Source organism: Tachypleus tridentatus, chromosome 2, assembly GCF_004210375.1.
Source record: "Tachypleus tridentatus isolate NWPU-2018 chromosome 2, ASM421037v1, whole genome shotgun sequence".
NCBI lineage: Eukaryota > Metazoa > Arthropoda > Merostomata > Xiphosura > Limulidae > Tachypleus > Tachypleus tridentatus.
In genome coordinates, this window is record NC_134826.1 from 56,988,862 (window position 1) to 57,008,696 (window position 19,835).

The following is a 19,835-nucleotide window of genomic DNA, read 5'->3' on the forward strand; positions in this document are numbered from 1 at the left end:
GGGCCTTTACAGTGATGTACTCTGATAGTTTGACTGTTATTTCTTACATCATTCAGGAAAGGAGCACCCTATCCAATCATATTCGTTGTGTTTTCACATCTTGTCCCATCAAGGTTCTCCCCATGGAATGGCCCTTGGACTCCAGGCTTTTAGGTGGATACTCCTTGGCTGGATATATTTAACCATCTTAATACTAGACTTCCACTGTTTTGGTCTCCTTTTCTTCATCCTTCCATTTTGTTGATAGATGCTGTCAATCAGGATTAGACTACTCTCTATATTAATATCTATTCTCCCCATCCATCTTCTTTCCAGGGCCTTTTCCATTGTCAAAAAAACACTCCATATTAATTACTTCTAGTGTCTCATTTCTCATCAGCTCAACCATGGTTTTCTTTATTTCTCTCTCTTTTGCTGTTGCCATTATTACCTCTTTTCCTCTCTCCTTTCCTTCTTCATCAACCTCATTCAGCAGTGCTTCATTCATCCATTCTCATTTTTTTGTCTTCACACATTGCTTTTATCCAGTCCTTTATGTGAGGTACTGAACATTCCTTTTGGGTAGCTTCCTTCTTTTCCACTTTGATCCTCATCTTTCTGAATTTTTACCTGTCCTTTAAATAATTGTTTTTCCATTGATACCATTACCAGTTGTAGAGCTGTAGTATTTTCTACCTTTCCTTTTTCTAGACTCTGCCATGTGTTTTCATTTTCTGTTCTTTTCATCTTGTTTCATTCTTTTTATTTCCATCATTCTTGACCTACTCCCTTATAAGATTGGGATCTTAATGTTGTCCACCATGCCCTTTCTGTACCTGTGTTAGTGTCTTTGGTTTCCTGTTCCACATGTTACTCATCCTTGGAAATATTTTTCTCTTCCTGTGTACCTCCTCAATGTCTTTTACATCCTTTACCACCAAACCTACATGCTCCGTTATCTTAATTGTACCTTCCTACCAAAACCCTTTGCTGCAAGTGAGGGTAATGCTGTTTTTACTGTCTCTTCTTTCCATTTCAAATACATATTCCAGTTCTGATTCTAATCACTTCCTGTATTCAGTCAAAGCTCTAAGGTGTTAAGTGGCTCACACTGTACCTTTTGTGCTTCTTCTTTATTTATACTCTGGTATTTTTCAGTTTCCTATGACCTTTTCTCACTCACTCTGATCAGTTGGTTTCCACTCATGAGATATTCATCATCTTCATCACCCTTTGGAGGAAATTTTCCAGACTAGCATGTTAATATTTTAACTTTCATGTTACATCTGCATTATCTTGCAGTTTCCTTCTCAGCCAGATATTGTCTACCTCTTGTCACCACCTGTCACTCATTAAGTCATCTTTGAGTAGGTAAGTGTTATTTCTCTTCTGTATTTCATAGTACAAGGACTTCCTCAAATTTCTTTCCTGATCCTGCTCTGTGGTGAATGGTGCCCATCCAGGTATATGAATTCTGAAATCCATGCTGTGTGACAGTTCTGTCACTTGATGCTCTCTGTTGATATTGAGTGTTTCATAAGACTGCTTGTAAGTTCATCCTTGCAGTGTTTTGCTTCCAAAATATGTTCATTGTGGACCCTATAGTCATAGGTAAACAAGAGTAAAGCTGATGGTGAATTCTGACCTTCCCTGTCTTTCTCTTGATTGTACAAATTGGATTCAGTCTGCTTTTCAAAATAAAGTTGGTGGTTAACCATTGCACTTTCTCTTGTGCTGTATTCCTCCAGACCTCCAACTCATTTTTCCCCTTCTTCTAGTAGAATATGGGAGTACTTACCACTGACAAACTCCATGCCACTCTTTCTTCATCCTATCACTCAATCCTATTATCAAAAGCAAATAGGGTGATAGTGTTCTGTCAGTGTAGGTAGCATGACCATCCTTTTACATGGATTGGATTTACAATTCTAGATGTCATATGGTGTGGAGTGTATTTTTTCATTACATTTCTTTATGGTGTTGGTTTGAGCCAAACCAGTCAATGTAAGTTCTCACATTTAAGTGGACTGGGACCCCCTTCCTACCACAGACCGGACAAAACATTGCCACTGCTGCTTGGTTTTGGACTGTAGTTGACCCTTCATATTGCATTTCTATCTTCCCACCATTATCCAGATGCTGGATTCTTGGGATGCTAATGATGTCTCTTGTCATATGTACGCTTGTGTGATAACTAGGGTTCTTGGAATGTAAGCACTACTTCCCTTCTGGTTGCTGCATCTAAGGTGAATGGTAAAGGACCAATTTCCTACCACAGGCCAATTGATCCAATTTTGGTGCAGCTGGTTTTGGGCTGGAGTTGGCCTCCTGCCTACAGTCTGGCATCCTCTAGCCACCTTACATCAATGTTTTTTTTTTAAATTTCTGCTCATTTTGCAACACATACATTCATCTTAGCTGAGTAGTACACCTGATTCAAGTGTGGTGCAGTCTACCTTGTGAGTGATTTCCCTCCATTGAGATGTCACACTCATTGGGTCCTTTTCAGATGCTTTCTGGGAGTGACTCATCTAGGTTACTTCTTTACTGGTCCTCCCACCTGCTCAACGTGGCAGTAAGCTAATATATCCGAAGATAATATTTTCATAAACTGAAAATATATGATGGATATTTAACTCTTCTTGTACTTCATACTGATTCTCCTACTTTGGGTGTTGGTTTTCTTTTCATGCCCAATCTTGATATGAAGATTGGTTTTGATTTTTACTGCATACAGTAAAAATACTGTATTAAATTGTCATATTTAATACTGTGCACTCCTACATGTAGAGGGTTGTTGTATTTTTATTTGCATGCTACAATGCAGCTATACCACATGAAGATTAGTGGGAGTATAAAGGTTAATGAAAGGCAAAAATTTTGTGGTACAGATTGAGGAAGGCTGTACTAGAAATATATTTTCCACTTAGGAACATATTAACATCAGTTATTGGCATTGCTTTGTAATTTAGTTCTTCTGAATTAACAACTTTGACATGGATAAGACCTATTTTTCTACACTGGTATTGCTTTCTGTAGTTTCAACAATTATTCAGTAACATAATTAATAAATTTATAAAATTACTAGTGAAATAAAAAATCTGTGATTATAATTTTATCTTTTTTGATTGTGCACTTTTAGATATATAGCTTTAAAATGACTATTTTTATGTTAAAAATCTTACTTTTTTCAGAATTATGTGGACTTCAGCTGGCTAGATTGGACATTTCAAGCAATGAAATTACTTTCTTACCTATACATCTATACTGTATGAGATCTCTGCAACATTTAGTGGTGGACAATAACCCATTAATCTCACCATTATCTATTGTAAGTATGTTTATTCAGTTATAAGGTTCACTGAGTTTGTTGTTAAAATATTCAAGACTTATTCTTTTCTTCTCTCTCAGTTGTATATTTATAACCTGAAAATTTCGAGTAGGTCGTAGAGACACTAGTGGTTGTTTTGGTTGTCATAATATTTGGTACATAATTTAAACAAATAAATTACCTTTCAATGACAATTTCGTATTGCATTTCTCAAATGAAATAAATTTTATTTTTATGGACCTAACTTTTCCAGAGGAATTGTCGTTTGAATACAAGTCCCTTCACTTGTGTCAAGATTTTTATTTATCATAGTATGTAAACTATTATTTAACATTCAGGTGACTATTTGTAATTACAGTTTTATATCTATTATAAGAATTTTATGAAGATGGGATTTGTATATTCAGAAATGTTCAATAAATGTGTTGTTGTTTGTCACTTCTGTATTGCTTCATTTATATTTTCCACGTCATGAATCTAACATCACTTAGTTTTAGGCTCAAAACATCTTCCTATACTTTATTGGACTGTAAACTATCATATGCTTGCAATATTGAAAGAATATATACATGTAAACTTCATTATTCTGAATGCACTTGTAATAAACTAATTTATCTGGATTATAAAGTTGAATCATTCATTTTGAATACTGTAAATACTATTAATAGTATGCATTATTATTTGGTAAATGTTAGGGTTATATTGCCACTGGTATGTACAATAAATGTAAGTTTGCTATTTTTTACACCATCAGTAATTATAAACACTTAATAATCAAAGTGGTATTTCATTGTCATATTTAATAACATTTAGTTCAAAACAATGACTTGCTTATTAATAAGCTTGCAGAATATAAAATACATTGCATTCGTCAAATATACAACGAATAATTTTCCACAGAAGACTGTAATCACAGTATGCTTTTGAACTGAAGTTTATTTCTTTTGATACTTCTCCATAGCATTACAAAAAAGAATGCTATTTTCAAATGAATCACTCTTTTGTTCAAATCATGTGATGATGTTTAGGCTGGACTGTGCTTTATTCAGACTGACTGGTCAACTAATGGAATATTTTCAATTTCAAATTCTTTGTCACCACACTTCTAAAGAGAGACAACAGAAATTATATGGTCACCTCAGAACTCTCCTGACTAGTTGGTTCTGCTGAGTTTATGCTGAGCAACTGATCAGCTAATGTAGCTGATTAAAACCCAAGAATAAGATAAAAATTCCAAAATCAATTGCATTAACAATCTCTTACATTACAATGTTATCACTTTTTGGGCTGCAGTAAAATTTAAACATACTTAAAACTGTTTTGATAGCTTCCATAATGACACTAAACTACACATTTTTTAATGATAAGATTATGCAACAATGCACTCTGACTTGACATAACTGTAACATAAGTTACATTGACTTCTTGGTATTTGTTATATCCATACACTTTTAGTATAAAGGTAGTTAGAAAAAACGTTGTAAATGTAAGTGAAGGGTATTTCAAGAAATTGATCATAAACTGATTTTTACTAGTTAATATATGTATGTTATCTGATGTTATTACATTAGTTCTTGTTCAGATTCAAAATAAGAATATATAGAGTATTGATTAAATTTTCCACTGTGAAGCTTTTTCAACATGAAAGATATACATATTGTGAATAATCTTAATTGTTGATGTTCTGACTAATGAAAATTCAGTGTAGTGCCAATCAGGTTGTTTATTAGCAGCATGTAAAATATCCATATTATCTGCTCTGGTGCAGATCCCTTAAATTTATATTCTTTTCTAGTGCCAAATTTACATGCTTTTGTCTCATTCTTAGTACCCCATACGTTACCCCTGTACATTTACCCTACTTTTGAGGCTCTTTATTGTGCTTCAGTTTTTTTCTCTTTCTTTTCACCATTTTAGCCCATACTACTAGTTCTACTCTGTTATTCTCTACTTTTCTCATTTGCTCTTGGGATGGATTACTTTCCTAACAAATGTTTGCCCACTTTATTCTTATTTCATTGATCTTCATTAGGTTCATTTCTTCACACAGAGGATTTTGGTGTGATTGTGACTCAATCCTCATTGTCTATTTTAGTTTTAGTATTTATCAGCCTCACTTTCTCTTCCTGTTCCTAGGCCTGTTTAATCCACGTCTCATTTTTCAATTATATCTTCATGATCTTCTTCTTCCTATTATGAAGTCATCACTCATCTTTTTGGTGACTGTTGAGTTAAATCTGACTCAGTGGCAGCTCATCTGTTGTTTTTTTTCACCAGCCTTGTGTCTATTTTTAAATGATAGTTGAGTTTGTTAAGTTTTCACCCTCAATCTTTATCTCTACTTCTCCTCTTTCATTTCCCTTTTTCCTGTTTCCTCTGATCCCATTCACCTTCAGTGTACTGAGGATGCAGTATTGTATTTAATGGCCAAGAATGCTATCTAGAGAGTATTTAACCCTAGATTAATACTATCATCTCCTAATGGTTTCCAAAGTGACTGACATCTGGTTATCAACCCATTGTCTATCATCTGGTTTTTGTTGCTATTCTGTTCCATATTGAGAGGGTTTTTATTCTGGTGGTCCTTTTCACACAGTTTGTGGATGACCAAAACTGTTGCAGTGGATGCCTTTTTACACGTTTTAATTTCCTCATATTCCAGACATTTTCTTCATTTTGTCTGTCAGGATCATGTTTTCAAATTTTGTGGTGTTCTTTATGCCTCGTTGTGTCTTTACTTGAGTCATGGAGCAATCACCTGCCATGTTCAAAGACTTGGTCTGAGTTTCTATTATTACATTCGTCTCCAAGGGGTTGCTTGCCTGGACTGACCTGTCAAGCATTCTTTTCTCACACATACCCATCATTTAATACATCTGTGTTTATTCTTCAACTCTTATTTCAGTCAAGCTCAGCCTTCACTGCTTTGCCTGCAAGCAATGGAGTGTCATGTTACCTAGATTTACAATTTGTACTTACACCCTATGAAGGGGGAGAGGTTTGGCTTCATTCTGTTCACTCATTCGTTTAGGCTATGCATACGTTCTCCTCCCATAAACATTGGAACCTTTCTAGAAGTATGTCTTCAGTTGTATGCTTCCCCTCTCCTGTTTTCAAGGAATTGTCTTGGTGACTCAAATGTGCCAATTTAACAGTGGGCATCACCTTGTTGTTCCCTGACAAAATTTTCATCTTTTCACAGGTTCTACTGTGCCAGGCTTACAAAAAATCTCTGAATGACAGCATTACTTCAGGCATGTGGGTGTCATAGGAGCATTCGCCTCACATTATCATATTTAATTTTCTTGTTGTCAATCAGGCATGTTCCCACTTCTTCCCTGTTTTATGCTGGTTGGTCAGTCTTGATCCTTTCAGGTGATTCCATGTTTGATTTTGTATCAACTGTCAGACAGACATCCATTCCAGGACTCTGTTGTTACACACATTGAGTTTCTTTTTTCGACTGATTTTCATCAGGTTTATCTTGTAGATTGTTTTTTATTCTGGGCCGCTGAGCTTCATGGCAGATAGTTTCTTTCAGTTGAACAAAATTCTACTGACCACCCTCAGATTTTTCATTATATTTGGTCTCAGTTTAGTATGCCTTTTGTTAATGCATTTGCCACTTCTCTGAACATCAAACTTCCTCTCTTCTTTACCTCATTCTTCATCTGTGCCAGCTTATGCTCTCAACCAGTACTGGTCTCACCTCTTTCTGTATGTCAGTATTTCTGTTCATCTTCACTCTTGTGTCTTTGTTTTGATCTGCAACATTTCTTGTTAGGTTCTTCTGGCAGTGCTTCTTTGGCATGAACAGTGTTAGTTTCCTGTGCTTCATTTATCAGTGTCTAGACTTTTCTCTTTTCTACATACTTCCCATTTTCTACTGCTCCAACCACAGTTGTCTCTCTTTCACCTAGGGGTATCATCTCTTCATCTTCACATGTAGGATTTTTCTGGTTTGTTGCTCATGTGGCTATACTCTCTAATGTGTAGTTTCTTTCTTATCCTGACCATTCTTGTCTATCAGCACTGTCTGTCTATCAACCAAAGTGGTGAGTTTTTTCAGATTGGCTCAACTGCCATTCCCTACCTCTGGGCCATCCTACCTTGACCTGCCTTACAGACTTTTCTACATAAGTATTTGATCATGGATTGTCAGTTTCCACCATTGCTGATTATTGGACAGCTTTATAGGCTACATTTTACTTCTTTTGTTACTGCCAATCTTATTCCCATGTCTGATTGGGACCTTAGTTTGGTTTTATATGCTTTTATACATATCCTGTTTGAATTATTAGCTTCAGGTTTCTTGTACAGTTATCCTCTAAACACATATTTCTGTCTTCTTCTTACCTTTGTTCATTCAGATGTTTGTGCTGTCGATGCTTTATGCACTGTTTTCACCCTATTTATTTACTCCTCTTAACAGAAACAGGTTTTTCTTCCAAAGACTTAAACTACTTGGGAATGTAATTGTTTTATATATATAGTATTTCACCTCTATGGTATTTTAGATCTGGATCATTTTCTATGTTTGCTTCAGACTGTTTGGTGCTATTTGGCACATACATCTCCATTTTAAGGCTCCCACTATCACTTGTTTCTACCTTCAGACCCCTTTTCATTCAGATACATCTTGCCTTCTGTCCTTGCAAGATAAGTCCACCAACTTCATTAACTGATGTAGTCTTACCTGGATATTAATGTTTATGGACCTTTTCATATTTTATCAGATTCACCACCTGTATATATATATCTGCCTCATTTTTGCTAACCCTTGAATGGGATTTTTCAGGCTAGAATGTGAACTAATACCCACATATTCATCTCCCATTATCCTCATGATCTGGCTGCTTTGTCTCTTGTGTACTTTTGATTCCCTCTAATTGTTTTCCTTCAACCTTCACAACTCTTTGAAAAGGGTAAGTACATTTTGTACTTTCTTCACTCTTATAGCATCTCACCATCTAACTAATCTTGCCTCCCAGGGTATATTTATTTCCAAAAATCTGAATTCAGTCAGCAGTAGCAGAAAATGCTCAACTCATCTGCCTTGGCTTTACCAGTTCACATTGTTGAAATGGAGTATAACACAAAACTGCAAAATATTAAAATTTCCTTATTCCATGATCCAGACTGTATTTATCATGGGCTATTATGGAAAAAGTCAAGATCAGGGAAATGATTGCCCATTTCTTTGAATTGTTCTTGCTGTCATATATAAATAAGGTTTTGTTGTCACCCATTGCACTATTTTTGGTAAAATACATATCTGGCATGTGTCTGCCCTTCTCCTTGTCTTTCCCTCCTATTCAATTGGAACACAAGAAACCCTTGCCATTTTACAGATTCTAACTGCTGGATGGTGAAGCTTTGAAAGTTTCTCACTAATTATATACAGTGCAATACCATTGGAAGTAGGAAAGTGCTGGCACTGAGTCTGTTGTGTGGATCATCTCTCAAACAGACAGTGTGCCCCTCCCTCCTCAAGCAGGAGAGGTGCATAACCTCCATCTCTTTCTGTTCAGTTGAGTTGAGGTCAGACATACACCCTGACATTGCTTGGCTCACCAATCACTTATATCCAAGTACTCAATTGGTCATGCAAAAATTCTCTGACATTTGAGGTTATTTTACTTTTCTCTCTCATTTTTTTCTGGACAGATATTATACTCTGATGGAGACAGGATATGGTCTCCCATAGATGTGCCCCTATTGAACCTCTGTCATGGGATGTCACATTCCATGAGCTTTCTTCATGGGTGTTTTTTATAAGAAGTTCATCTGTGTTTAATGTTTGTATCAGTCCTTCCACCATTTCAATGTAGGATTCTATTTATTCTATGTGTGGAGATGAGGTATAAACTCAGAAGTTAACATTTTCTTTATCTAAAAATGTATTTCCAATAGATACCACCTGTCCTCCCCACATCTGATGCACTTTCATTATGCATTCTTCAAAGGAGGAAAATATTTTGAGCATAAATGCTAAAGGAAAGTATTGCTCAAGTAGGTTGTCACCCTTTTATTGGTGGAAGGCTATCATTGTATGATGATGTTAACATGCATGAGTGCAGTTCATGTTAAACATGTGATTTAGGTGAGATATATTTCAATGCTAGGAGCAAGCAAATTGTAGAGGCAGATGTACAGTAGAATCAAGCTATTCTGTCTTCAGAGGTATATATTGCAGAGGTGCCAACTATTTCAAATGACTGAGCATAATGATTGTAGACAGAGTCCTTTATCATTTATGGCTACTAGGCCTGACCAATGTCTCTAAGCTGTTTATTATTATATTATTATTATAACTATTATTATTTATTACTGCTATAGATTGCTCATTTATGACTGTGTTTTGTGTATTTAATAAATAAAAAAAAATATTTTTAAATTATGTCTTTCATTTAGTTCAGAGTAACAAACATACTGGTAAAACAACATTGAACATGCACAAACAGTAAGCAGAAAAAGCCTTTGTGTAAGGACTAGTTTATATCATATTTATGACACTTATTGTAATAGTTTTGCAGCTGTTGCAGCCTTTGCTTTCATGAGAATGTCTCTGGATGGTTGGGAGTTATAACAACATTGTCCATTTGACTGCATACACATCTTGTTTGTTATAATAGTGCTCAAGTTTGGTCTGAACTTGCTTTTGTTTTTAGTCACTAAACTAAATATCCTTTCACTGTCAGCATTAGGATGGAAGATTGTAAAAAATTCCAAGCATAACCCCACACAGAATGTCATACTTCTGGTTGCCATTTCCATCCTTAACTGTAGACAGCTGGACCCAAAACTTGTCAACATTCAACTGAAGGACAATTTCTGAGAAAGTATTAATTTGATAGTTCATATATTGCCCTTCCAACTTGTCAATAGTGTCGTGCTCATGTGTATTGACAAGGACAGGATACCTGTCTGTGAAGAAGTCTGGAGAAGAGAAATATTTGCTGACTTTCAGTTTTGGATCAGCGTGAATCAGAAGTTCATCATTGAGAGGGAAATGTTTCATCATGTAATTTGTAGCTGCAATATAGTATTTCTTGACACTGGTGTAGAAGCTGATCAGGTCCAGGTCCTTTTCATATTTAACAATGTATTCCTTGGCAGCATTTCCAATAGGAACTGCCTCATCAGATTTGTGTAAGGATTCATTGTAGTCAAGTTCAGTGATGTTGCCTTCAAGATATTCTGGCTTGATGTATCTGACAAGTATATTTTTAACATGTGTAATCAGAGTTCTATTCATGATGTGTATGCAAGGTTCTTCTCTTTGCAATATCAAATTGGCTTGCTCAAATAGAGGAATTGCAGACTGAAGAAAAAGACAAAATAACAAGTTCATTTTGTTGTCCAAGAAAACTGTTAACTTATCTAACTTGTACTGCACATAACTTTTCTTGGTTACTTCTTTGCTATCTTTCGTTTTCTTCTCTTTTTTCATTCATTGTCTCTTCTTTAGTTCAAGATCAGACTGCCTAAACATATATTGAGTTATATCAAATGTTTCTTTCTCTGCTTTTGGAGACTGTTGTCTTGTGTCCCTGTGTGGCTGAGGGGATGTCTTGACTGGGTTCCTGTGTGGCTGAGAGGATATCCTGACTATTAAAGTCTTGCTGCCTGACTGAGCTGCACATTTAGATCCTTTTTAATCTAGCTTTTCCTTTCCACAGTGAAAATACTTCTTCAATGGCTTCCACATGTCCAATATTCTGTTGAGGCACACCTGAAGTGACAGCCATCTTGTGTTAACAAGTTGTAGAATTTTTCTTGTTTCTTTGTCATACAATCCTTAAAGCTCTTTGAAATGGTGTTTTCTGCTAGCACCTTTGTCCAGAAAATAGTAGATATCTATCAATATATCAGATACTGGGCAGGGCAGTTCTCTGGAAGCTTTCTGGGCAGCAATATTCATGAGGTGACAGGCACAGCCCATGAAGTAAATGCTAGGCTGTCATCTTGAGATGTGTCCCATCACACCTTTACCTATACCAGACATAACTGAGGCATTGTCTGAAAAAAAACTAAGACAGTTTTCCCATGGAATTTTCTCTTTGTCAGTTCGTGGTCCAAAAGCTTGAAAATATTCTCTCCCGTTGAAGCTTCTTTCCATTCCACCATTGTCAAAAGAGAACAAACAATTTTTCCAAGCAAAGGGTCAAGATATCATACAACTACTGGATACAGTTTTGAGTCATCCATGTTTGTGTATCCATCTGTGGCTAAACTGTAAACACTGTTTGCAAGTATGCTTGAAATCATTTTGTCATCTTCACAACCCGGCATTTGTACAATGTCTGTAGTTTTGGTTCTAGCACAGCCATATTTTTCACTATATCAGAGTCTGGGAACATTTTCCTGAATAGATGTTCTGCATGATCGGCTTCAGCTAGGGGTAAATTATGAGCAATGACGAATTGCGTGAACGTCACTTCTGTATTTATGGTTTCATATTTTGAATTCTTACTCATAAATGTCGTTATCTGCATCGTTTTTGTCTTTTTCTCAGCCTTTTGTTAGTAAGATGCCGATTTTGTATATCTGAAACAATCACACCATGCGCCACAGAAAAATCTGTGTGACAAACTGTACAAAACGCATGACTGTCACTTACTTTTGATGCAATGACCAGATATTTTATACTATACACTTTCCTAAATTTTTGATTCACAGTTTTAGTCCTTTTAGATTTGCCAAAAACAAGAGAATCTGGTGCACAAGGCCTCTTTTTTTTTATTTCCATCTTGTGAACGATCGCATTGGTGTTTCTATGCTGCTTAGAAAACGAGAAATATCCATCTACGTGAGCGCTGATTGGCTGACAAGCACTGATGATGTTACTATGGATTTCCCCACGTGCCCAGTATGGAGAAGCACTGCACTCAAACTATTGGTAGACGTCAGAGATACAAAAATTTTTTTTATTATTTCAAGCACAAGCACAAACATGTATACACCAAAATCGTAATGATTATGCTCAAATTGTAATGGTTGGTATCTCTGATATTGGATATACATTTGGAGGTGATGACAATGTTAACTTCACAAAAATTTAAAAAACATTCATTTAATTAGGCACAAAATATTTATGAAGTGTGTAAACATATTAATGAATGTACCATGCTTGCTTGTCAAAATAAATTCATCAGTTGTCTTTTTCAATTTAGTGTATAGCTTCTTCAGCTGTTTTATTTACTTAAATGGAAAATCACCTGTAAAATAGTATTTTTATTACTTTATAGTAAAATTGTCTTGTTATTATTGTCAGGTTCAGAAGATTTGTTTTAAAGATAGACAAGTTTTGTCTAAAGTGTTTGAATAATTTATGAAGAAAAAAAGAAAAGAGATACATATAGACATTCCAGCTCTAGTATAGTTTATATTTTAATATTATTTGTTTTCTTAACTGCTGTAGGTCTAATTTTAATTTTATATTATACTTATAGCAGTTTTAATTTTTGAACCCAAATTATAGTTTTGTATACAAGTTTTTAAATACCTTATTTTTTGTAGATTATTTGAAGTATATGTACAGGGTAGCCTATAAGTCCCTACTCATCTATATATCTTATGTACCCAGTGTATCTGTGTGCTGTCCCTCATTCTCGCTGCATAATATTATGCGATGATTATGTCACAATATGCTCTTCAAGTGTAAATAGGCTTATATTGGCCATAATTCTGGAAAAAAAAGAAACAAATTTATAATACTTGCATAATTCAATATAACATAATAACATATAGATGGGTAGGGACTTGCAGACCACCCTGTAGAGTGCTTAAAGTTTCAATCCTAATTTATTAAAATAATGTAATAAAATATTTTTGTCATTTGAAAGGTTTATGAAGATTTTTATATTTAATACCCACAAATACTGTGATTATCAATTTTTTCTACTTCCAAAGTTGAATCAGCTTTACATGCTTTACTTTTATTTTGCATACATGTATGTTACAAACATATTGTCTTCCCAGTGGCTTAGCAGAAAGATATATGTCTTATAATCCTAAAAATTGGGTTTTAATTCCTATGGTCAGCACAGAACAGATAACCCATTGTATGTCTTTGTGCTTATTAAAAAACAAAGAAATGTTACAAACCATGGCCTAGGAATGAGTTACATTTCTCATATTTCTTATGTACATTATTTAAGAATTCTGCAACTATTGAACCCCAAGTAATCACCCACTGCAACTTTTTTTTGCTGTTGTTTCTCAAATAACAAAGTTTGATTACAGATTTTGAAGGCAGTAATTTTATTACTTTTTTGTGAAAATTACAAGCAGAGATAGGTGTCAATTGATGGTGAACATTTTGACTTATTTAAAACAGTGTAAGTTTAGCAGTAATCATATATTTCAATGTAATAACTTGAATCTTGATGGAAAATTTACCTTAAAATTTTAAAATTATAACAAAGCTTCTTCATAAACAACATTTGTAGTTTATTTTCCATCTACCAACAAATGAAGATTTTGAGGTGATTCCACCTTGGAACACCCTACATCTCATTGACCATAAGAAAAGCATGGTTGTTTAAGGAACAGTCCAGCAACTTTCATACTTTGACCTTTAAATCTCTTTAGAATGTCATAACATTGCTTTAAGCATCAACCTGTCAAAAGTGTTTGAGATTGACTCAATATGCAGGAAGAATTAACTAATAGGCTTTATAAAATAGAACTAGGGTTAAGTTTTATCCCATTCCATTTTCCTTAGATTTCATAATGTTTACTTACAGATTTAGGTTAAGATTGGCCCTGTAGACTCAGAAGAGTTAAGGTGCAAACAAACATTCATTTTATATATATGTAAATGCAGATTGCTTTTGTACTTTCTGTATTTATAAACTCAGATATTAATTAGTAGAGTTTGCTTCTTCTGTATAAACAAGAGAAGTAATTAAAATATCAATATATAACTTGTATAATATGGTTTCAGTTTAGTGTTCTTAGTTGTTATTTAATCTTTTGACAAGTAAATACCACATTTTTAATTTTTAGCTATGTGAGCAAGGAAAAGCTCACATTTTTAAATACCTTGAAATGCAAGCCAACTGTAAGAGCAAGAAACACAGAGTTTCACTGGAGTTGGATTATCATCAGAGCTCTGAGAAAGCGAATATTTTGTAAGTAGCTTTTATACATAAGTTACTGGAAATAATTATAGAAATAGTGAATAAAATGGGTGTAAAATTCAAGCCATGGGATTCAATTTCTGAAATAGAGTACAGTCCTCATTGGTGGTTTACACTGATTGTTTGTCATATACCTAAATACATATAAAAGTGCAGACATGAAGCTATACTATTCTAAACAGTACTGTTGTGGTGTTACCAGCAAAACAGTATAATGAACGTGTAGAAATCAAACATTTTGCATGTAAAAGTTACTCCACTGGTCAGGCTGAAGCAAAATTTCATACTTCATTATTATGAAACTTACTTTTAATAATAGAAATAGTCTAGCTAAAAAGTCCACATCTTTACAAGTGACTCAGAATAAATTCTTTTTGTAGTACATAAAAATATTTTGTAGATCTTACCAATGAACAAGGTGTAAATACAAAAGAGTAGAAGAGTGTTATACAGTGAAGAGTGTAGGGGTACCAAAACAAGTATGAGATGCATGTCAATCAGTAATGTTGAAGATCTACACATAAAATTGATGGTACCCTGATTTCTGACATGTAAAACCAAATTTTTATTCATCATGTCATTCCTTCAGGAAAAAAGTGTTGGGCAAGTATTCATCACTAAACAAAACTGCTTTCCAAAACATACTTACCAGATGATAACACTATAACTATTTTTTGATCTCCAGGATTTCTATTTGCTACCCATCTAAGCATTTAGAATGCTTGCTCCAGTTTTTTATACCCTGCTTGAAAGCCTTTGGCATATTTTAATTTGTAAATTTCTCCACTATCTTCATTTCACCCTCTAACTAGGCCATGTATATAAGCACTTCATTCTGATGATAGAATCACTTTTTCTGAATAAAACATTTGACACAGGTTTCTATCAACAGGAGTGTTGTGATTTATTTCCTGTTTATCCCATCTTTCCCCTGATTTCCAGCATTGGCCTCCCACTTCATAACCGATGATTTTTGTGGGAGCTCTATGGGGTTTTGGGGGCATTTCTCTCTCTTTTCATTCACTTTTGACTGCATGTTTTCTTTAGGTACAGCTCAATACAAATGGTTCACTTCTCTTTAGGTCTTTTTTGGGCCACAGTGTTATATTCTTGTGGGCTCGTCTCCCAGTTCCATGTATGTGGGTCATTCTTATAGCCCTATTTTTATAACATTTCAACTTTGACATGATTACTGTGTCCTTGTTGTCATGTGTGTCTTCTGTCTGACAGGGCTTTACCTTTCTTTATGAGAGACCTAATGTTCTCCAAGTGTGCCTCAGAGTTCTGTTTCCTGAACGTACCCTTTCCTGCCCTGTCTGTCACTGTTTCCCACTTCATGTGCCACTATGTATCTTTTCCTCTTCAGGATATCTGGTAATGCCAATGTCAATCTGAGGCAGTCCTTGATCTCCTACCCCAACACATGTCATACCTGGTTCACGTGGTCATCATGGAATGGTATCCCTTTAAGGACCCTGTCCTTCGGTTTTACTTCTGTGCTGTCTCTTTTTGATCCAGATAGCTTATTTCTCCATTTCTCCTCTCTGGTGTAATCTCTTTTGTATTTCCTCACATCAGCTACATCACCTTCCCTTCTTTCTTGCCTTTCATCTTCATAGACTATTGGAGGAGATTCTACTATAGTATATGCTCATTTCCCACTATCTACATCACATTGCTGTTTGCCCCGCTAGTACAACTGTATGTCTCCGGATTTACAATGCTAAAATCAGGGGTTCGATTCCCCTCGGTGGGCTCAGCAGATAGCCCAATGTGGGTTTGCTACAAGAAAAACACAAACACACACATTGCTGTTTCTGCTTCCTTTTAGTATCATCTACTGCCTGTACCTCCTTTCCTCACTTTGGTGTGGCTGTAACTTGAGATTAATTTTTACTAATGCTTTATTTTCCTTCAGGGGCCCCTCCTTCAGCTTCCATTTGAATCCCGCTCTGTGGTGAATGGTGCCTGACCAGGTATTTTTTCTATACTCTGAATGGGCTCCATTTTCATGGCTATAACCATACATGCACATCTTTCCATCAAATCTGTACTTAGGCCATGCTGATTTCTATATTTCCATGGCTGTGTATGTTCATCCTTGAGATGGGATGTTTTGCAAAATCACTCAAGTGTAAATTCCTTGTAATACTTGTATCATAATATGCCTATCCCAGACTACACTGCCCATAAATGACATGAGAAAATCATAAAGATATTTCTGCCCATCCCTGCTATGCCTCGATTGAATAAATCCTTGTTGTCTGTTTTTAAAAATAGGATTTCATTATCACCCATTGCACTCACTTGACTTTGGACTCTCCAACACACTTTTTTCTCCATTCCTTTCAGTGGAGTACAGAAGGCCTTACCACTTACCAGTTCTGAGCCACTTAGGTGGTTGAATGTGGAGGCAACCTGCTGGATAGGTTCCACAAATATGGCTATAACCATTTAGTTCAGAGTAGGGCAGTGTAGAGAGAGTTACAAGATCATGCAGATGAGTAATTTTCCTCCCAGAGTTGTAATATTCAAGTGCAGTTCACCCCTTCAGTTGTGTGTCCTCTTCCTACCCTTGTATGGATGTTGGAACACAGGTAATGAGGTATTGATGATTAGTCCTCACCCAAGACAGTATATGTCATCATTTCACTCTTGCAATAATGTCAGTATGCAGTAAGTGATGTTATGAATGTAGTTGACTTTTTGAGTGTGGTTTGTCGCACACTAGTCACTCTACACCTTGGAGCACATCATCTTTTACCAACCTTTCATCAATGGATTGAGTGAATTTTACTTCTTTTATGTCTCTTTGTTGCATGTTCCTCTCCCACACAGATATGTTTTCTTCTTGTCTGACCCTCTTGTTTTTCCTGGCAAAGAAATACCTGCCTCAGGTGTGGTGCAGTGCCTCTCCTCAGATCTTAGGGTTTGTTCCTTTCAATTAATAGGTGACTTTTGGATGCTTTCAGGGGATATGATTATGCTTCCCTTGCATTGGTTCCTCCTCCATTTCACTCTGGAATTCAAACTAATCTAGTGAGGTGAAAAAGAGCAGTATATTGGAAGTTATAATTTTCCTAAATGAAAATATATTTCCAATAGACACTTTCATCCACTCACACTTCTCACTATCTTTCAGTGCTCATGTCTTCTGCCAAACTTCAAAGTGGTAGTTCAGTAGTGTCACATAAAGGGAGTGACATGTCAAATGTTGTTGTGCTCTCCTGTTGGTGGAGAGGTGATGCATAGTGATTTATATGAGAGACATGTTGCAAGTTTGGATATTAGCAGAGGGAGACTTAAAGGCTTTTGGCATGTGCTCAAAGAAGTTCACAAATAAAGGGCAGCACTAAACAAGAAAAGCTTATCATGTGTTTGTTTGTTTTGAATTTCGCACAAAGCTATACGAGGGCTATCTGTGCTAGCCATCCCTAATTTAGCAGTGTAAGACAAGAGACAAGGCAGCTAGTCATCATTACCCACTGCCAACTCTTGGGCTACTCTTTTACCAACGAATAGTGGGATTGACTGTAATATTATAAGGCTCTCACAGCTGAAAAGATGATCGTGTTTGGTGTGATGGGGATTAGAACCTGTGACCCTTGGATTACGAGTCAAGTGCTTTAACCACCTGCTAACAGAAATTTTTAATAAACTACCCTTTTTCAAATTTCTGACATTAATAAAGAGCCTTTTATTCTGAAAATGTAATCAATTTTTGAAGATTACAGTTAAAAAAAAAGACAACTCTTGTTTTAGTTAAGTATGATTATTTTTCACTATCTATGACTTTTCATTCAGATTTTCTTATCGTAGCCAAACTAATGGATATACTTTTATTCTTGATAAATTAGCCACTCTGTTGTGCTTATAGTCATTATTAAATAATGATTCTTTGCAGAACTATTTTCAGAATTATGAAGTAATATTTTTTCTAAATTATAGTTTGTTTTTTTGTAATGTTTATTTACTACTACATATTTTATAAACAGATTTTGTGTTTGGGATTAAGTATAATATTCGTATGGTGAATCATTGCCTTAGTAAGAAACTTCTACTATAAAATTAAAAGGTATTGATTTTGTAAAATGTTAAATGTTTCTTTTCTCATTACCACAAGTGGTACAACCAGGAACAACATGTCAACACATCCAATAAAATGGATGGGTGTTTCATCAAGTACCTCATCATTTCAAAAACCTGTAAGTTTTCTCTGAATTTTAACATAAATAGTTATTATTCCATTATATAATAAAAAAGACTTGATTATTACAGTAATCATAAAGCTCTAACACTTAAGCATTTTGTTAAATTTAATTATTATTTGAGTTTGTTACTTAAGCAGTTGGAAACTGAACTAATTATTTAAATTTTGTTTTACATTGAAAATTGAAATACAGTGTTAAAAGATTCTGTAGGTATTATATGTATAATCACAGATTTACCATTTATTCAGTTAAGAAATGTAAAATGCTAACGTTTAATTGAGAAAGAACTAAAATTGAACAATGCATAAGAAATCAGTTTTAGAATTTCTGTGAAGTTCCAGTTCTAATAAACTAATCATTCATTTTAAAGGATCTTCATTACTTAAAAAAAGAAAAACTTGATTCAGATCTTGAAATGTAGGGAAAAAAGTTCTAAAACAGAGAAAATTACTCATAGAAACTTCAGAATAATTGTTTAGTGGTTATTCTTGGTGCTATGTTATGGCTAATAAAAAAGAATTAGTTTAAAACCAAGACTAAATCATACAAATTCTAATAATTATAGTGACTGGGGTGAAATTCCTTGGCTGAATTACAACTTTGATGTGATATAAAGTAAATTAAACACAAATGTATTGGTTTAGAGCTGTGTTTGAGTGACTGTAGTTAAATCTAAGGCTCCTTGAAGGTTATTTTGCATTGTTGTTGTTGTCTTACTATGCATGGATTTAGAACCTAAAACTTATGACTGACAAACCTTATGAGAATTACATTAAATATATTATTAATTATGAGTATACCTAGCTGATGATTCAATTTAAATTTATTTCTTTTAGATTTTAGCTTACTGGTACTTGATTTATAATGTTAATTATTTTTACTCAATTTCTTATATTGGAATGTCTTTACTGAAGTATGTGTTATTTTTAAATTATTTACCTTCTGATATTGTGTATTTGTATATCAAATTTACTTCTGATTAGAAGTTATTTATAGAAAGTATATTTTTTTTATTATATCAGGTGCACCTTTATTTGATTTATTGCTAAACGTTTTACTGAATACATTGACATACTAGAATATATAAAACATTTGAAAAACGTAGTATCTTAATGCTGAACTCTTAAATGTATGCTTACCAATCATAGATTGTTTTTTCTTTACACT

The 19,835-nt window shown here is 34.7% G+C and overlaps 1 protein-coding gene across 2 annotated transcripts in view; it reads left to right on the forward strand.

Moving 5' to 3' along the window:
• Window positions 1-19,835, forward strand: part of LOC143243905 (leucine-rich repeat and calponin homology domain-containing protein 1-like) — a 74,004-nt gene that overhangs the window by 34,984 nt on the left and 19,185 nt on the right. For both annotated transcript variants that reach the window (XM_076487674.1, XM_076487675.1), the window contains exons 5-7: window positions 3,174-3,310; window positions 14,324-14,448; window positions 18,581-18,662. In XM_076487674.1, coding sequence (XP_076343789.1) covers window positions 3,174-3,310; window positions 14,324-14,448; window positions 18,581-18,662 — 344 coding nt within the window. The remainder of the gene's footprint in view (window positions 1-3,173; window positions 3,311-14,323; window positions 14,449-18,580; window positions 18,663-19,835) is intronic.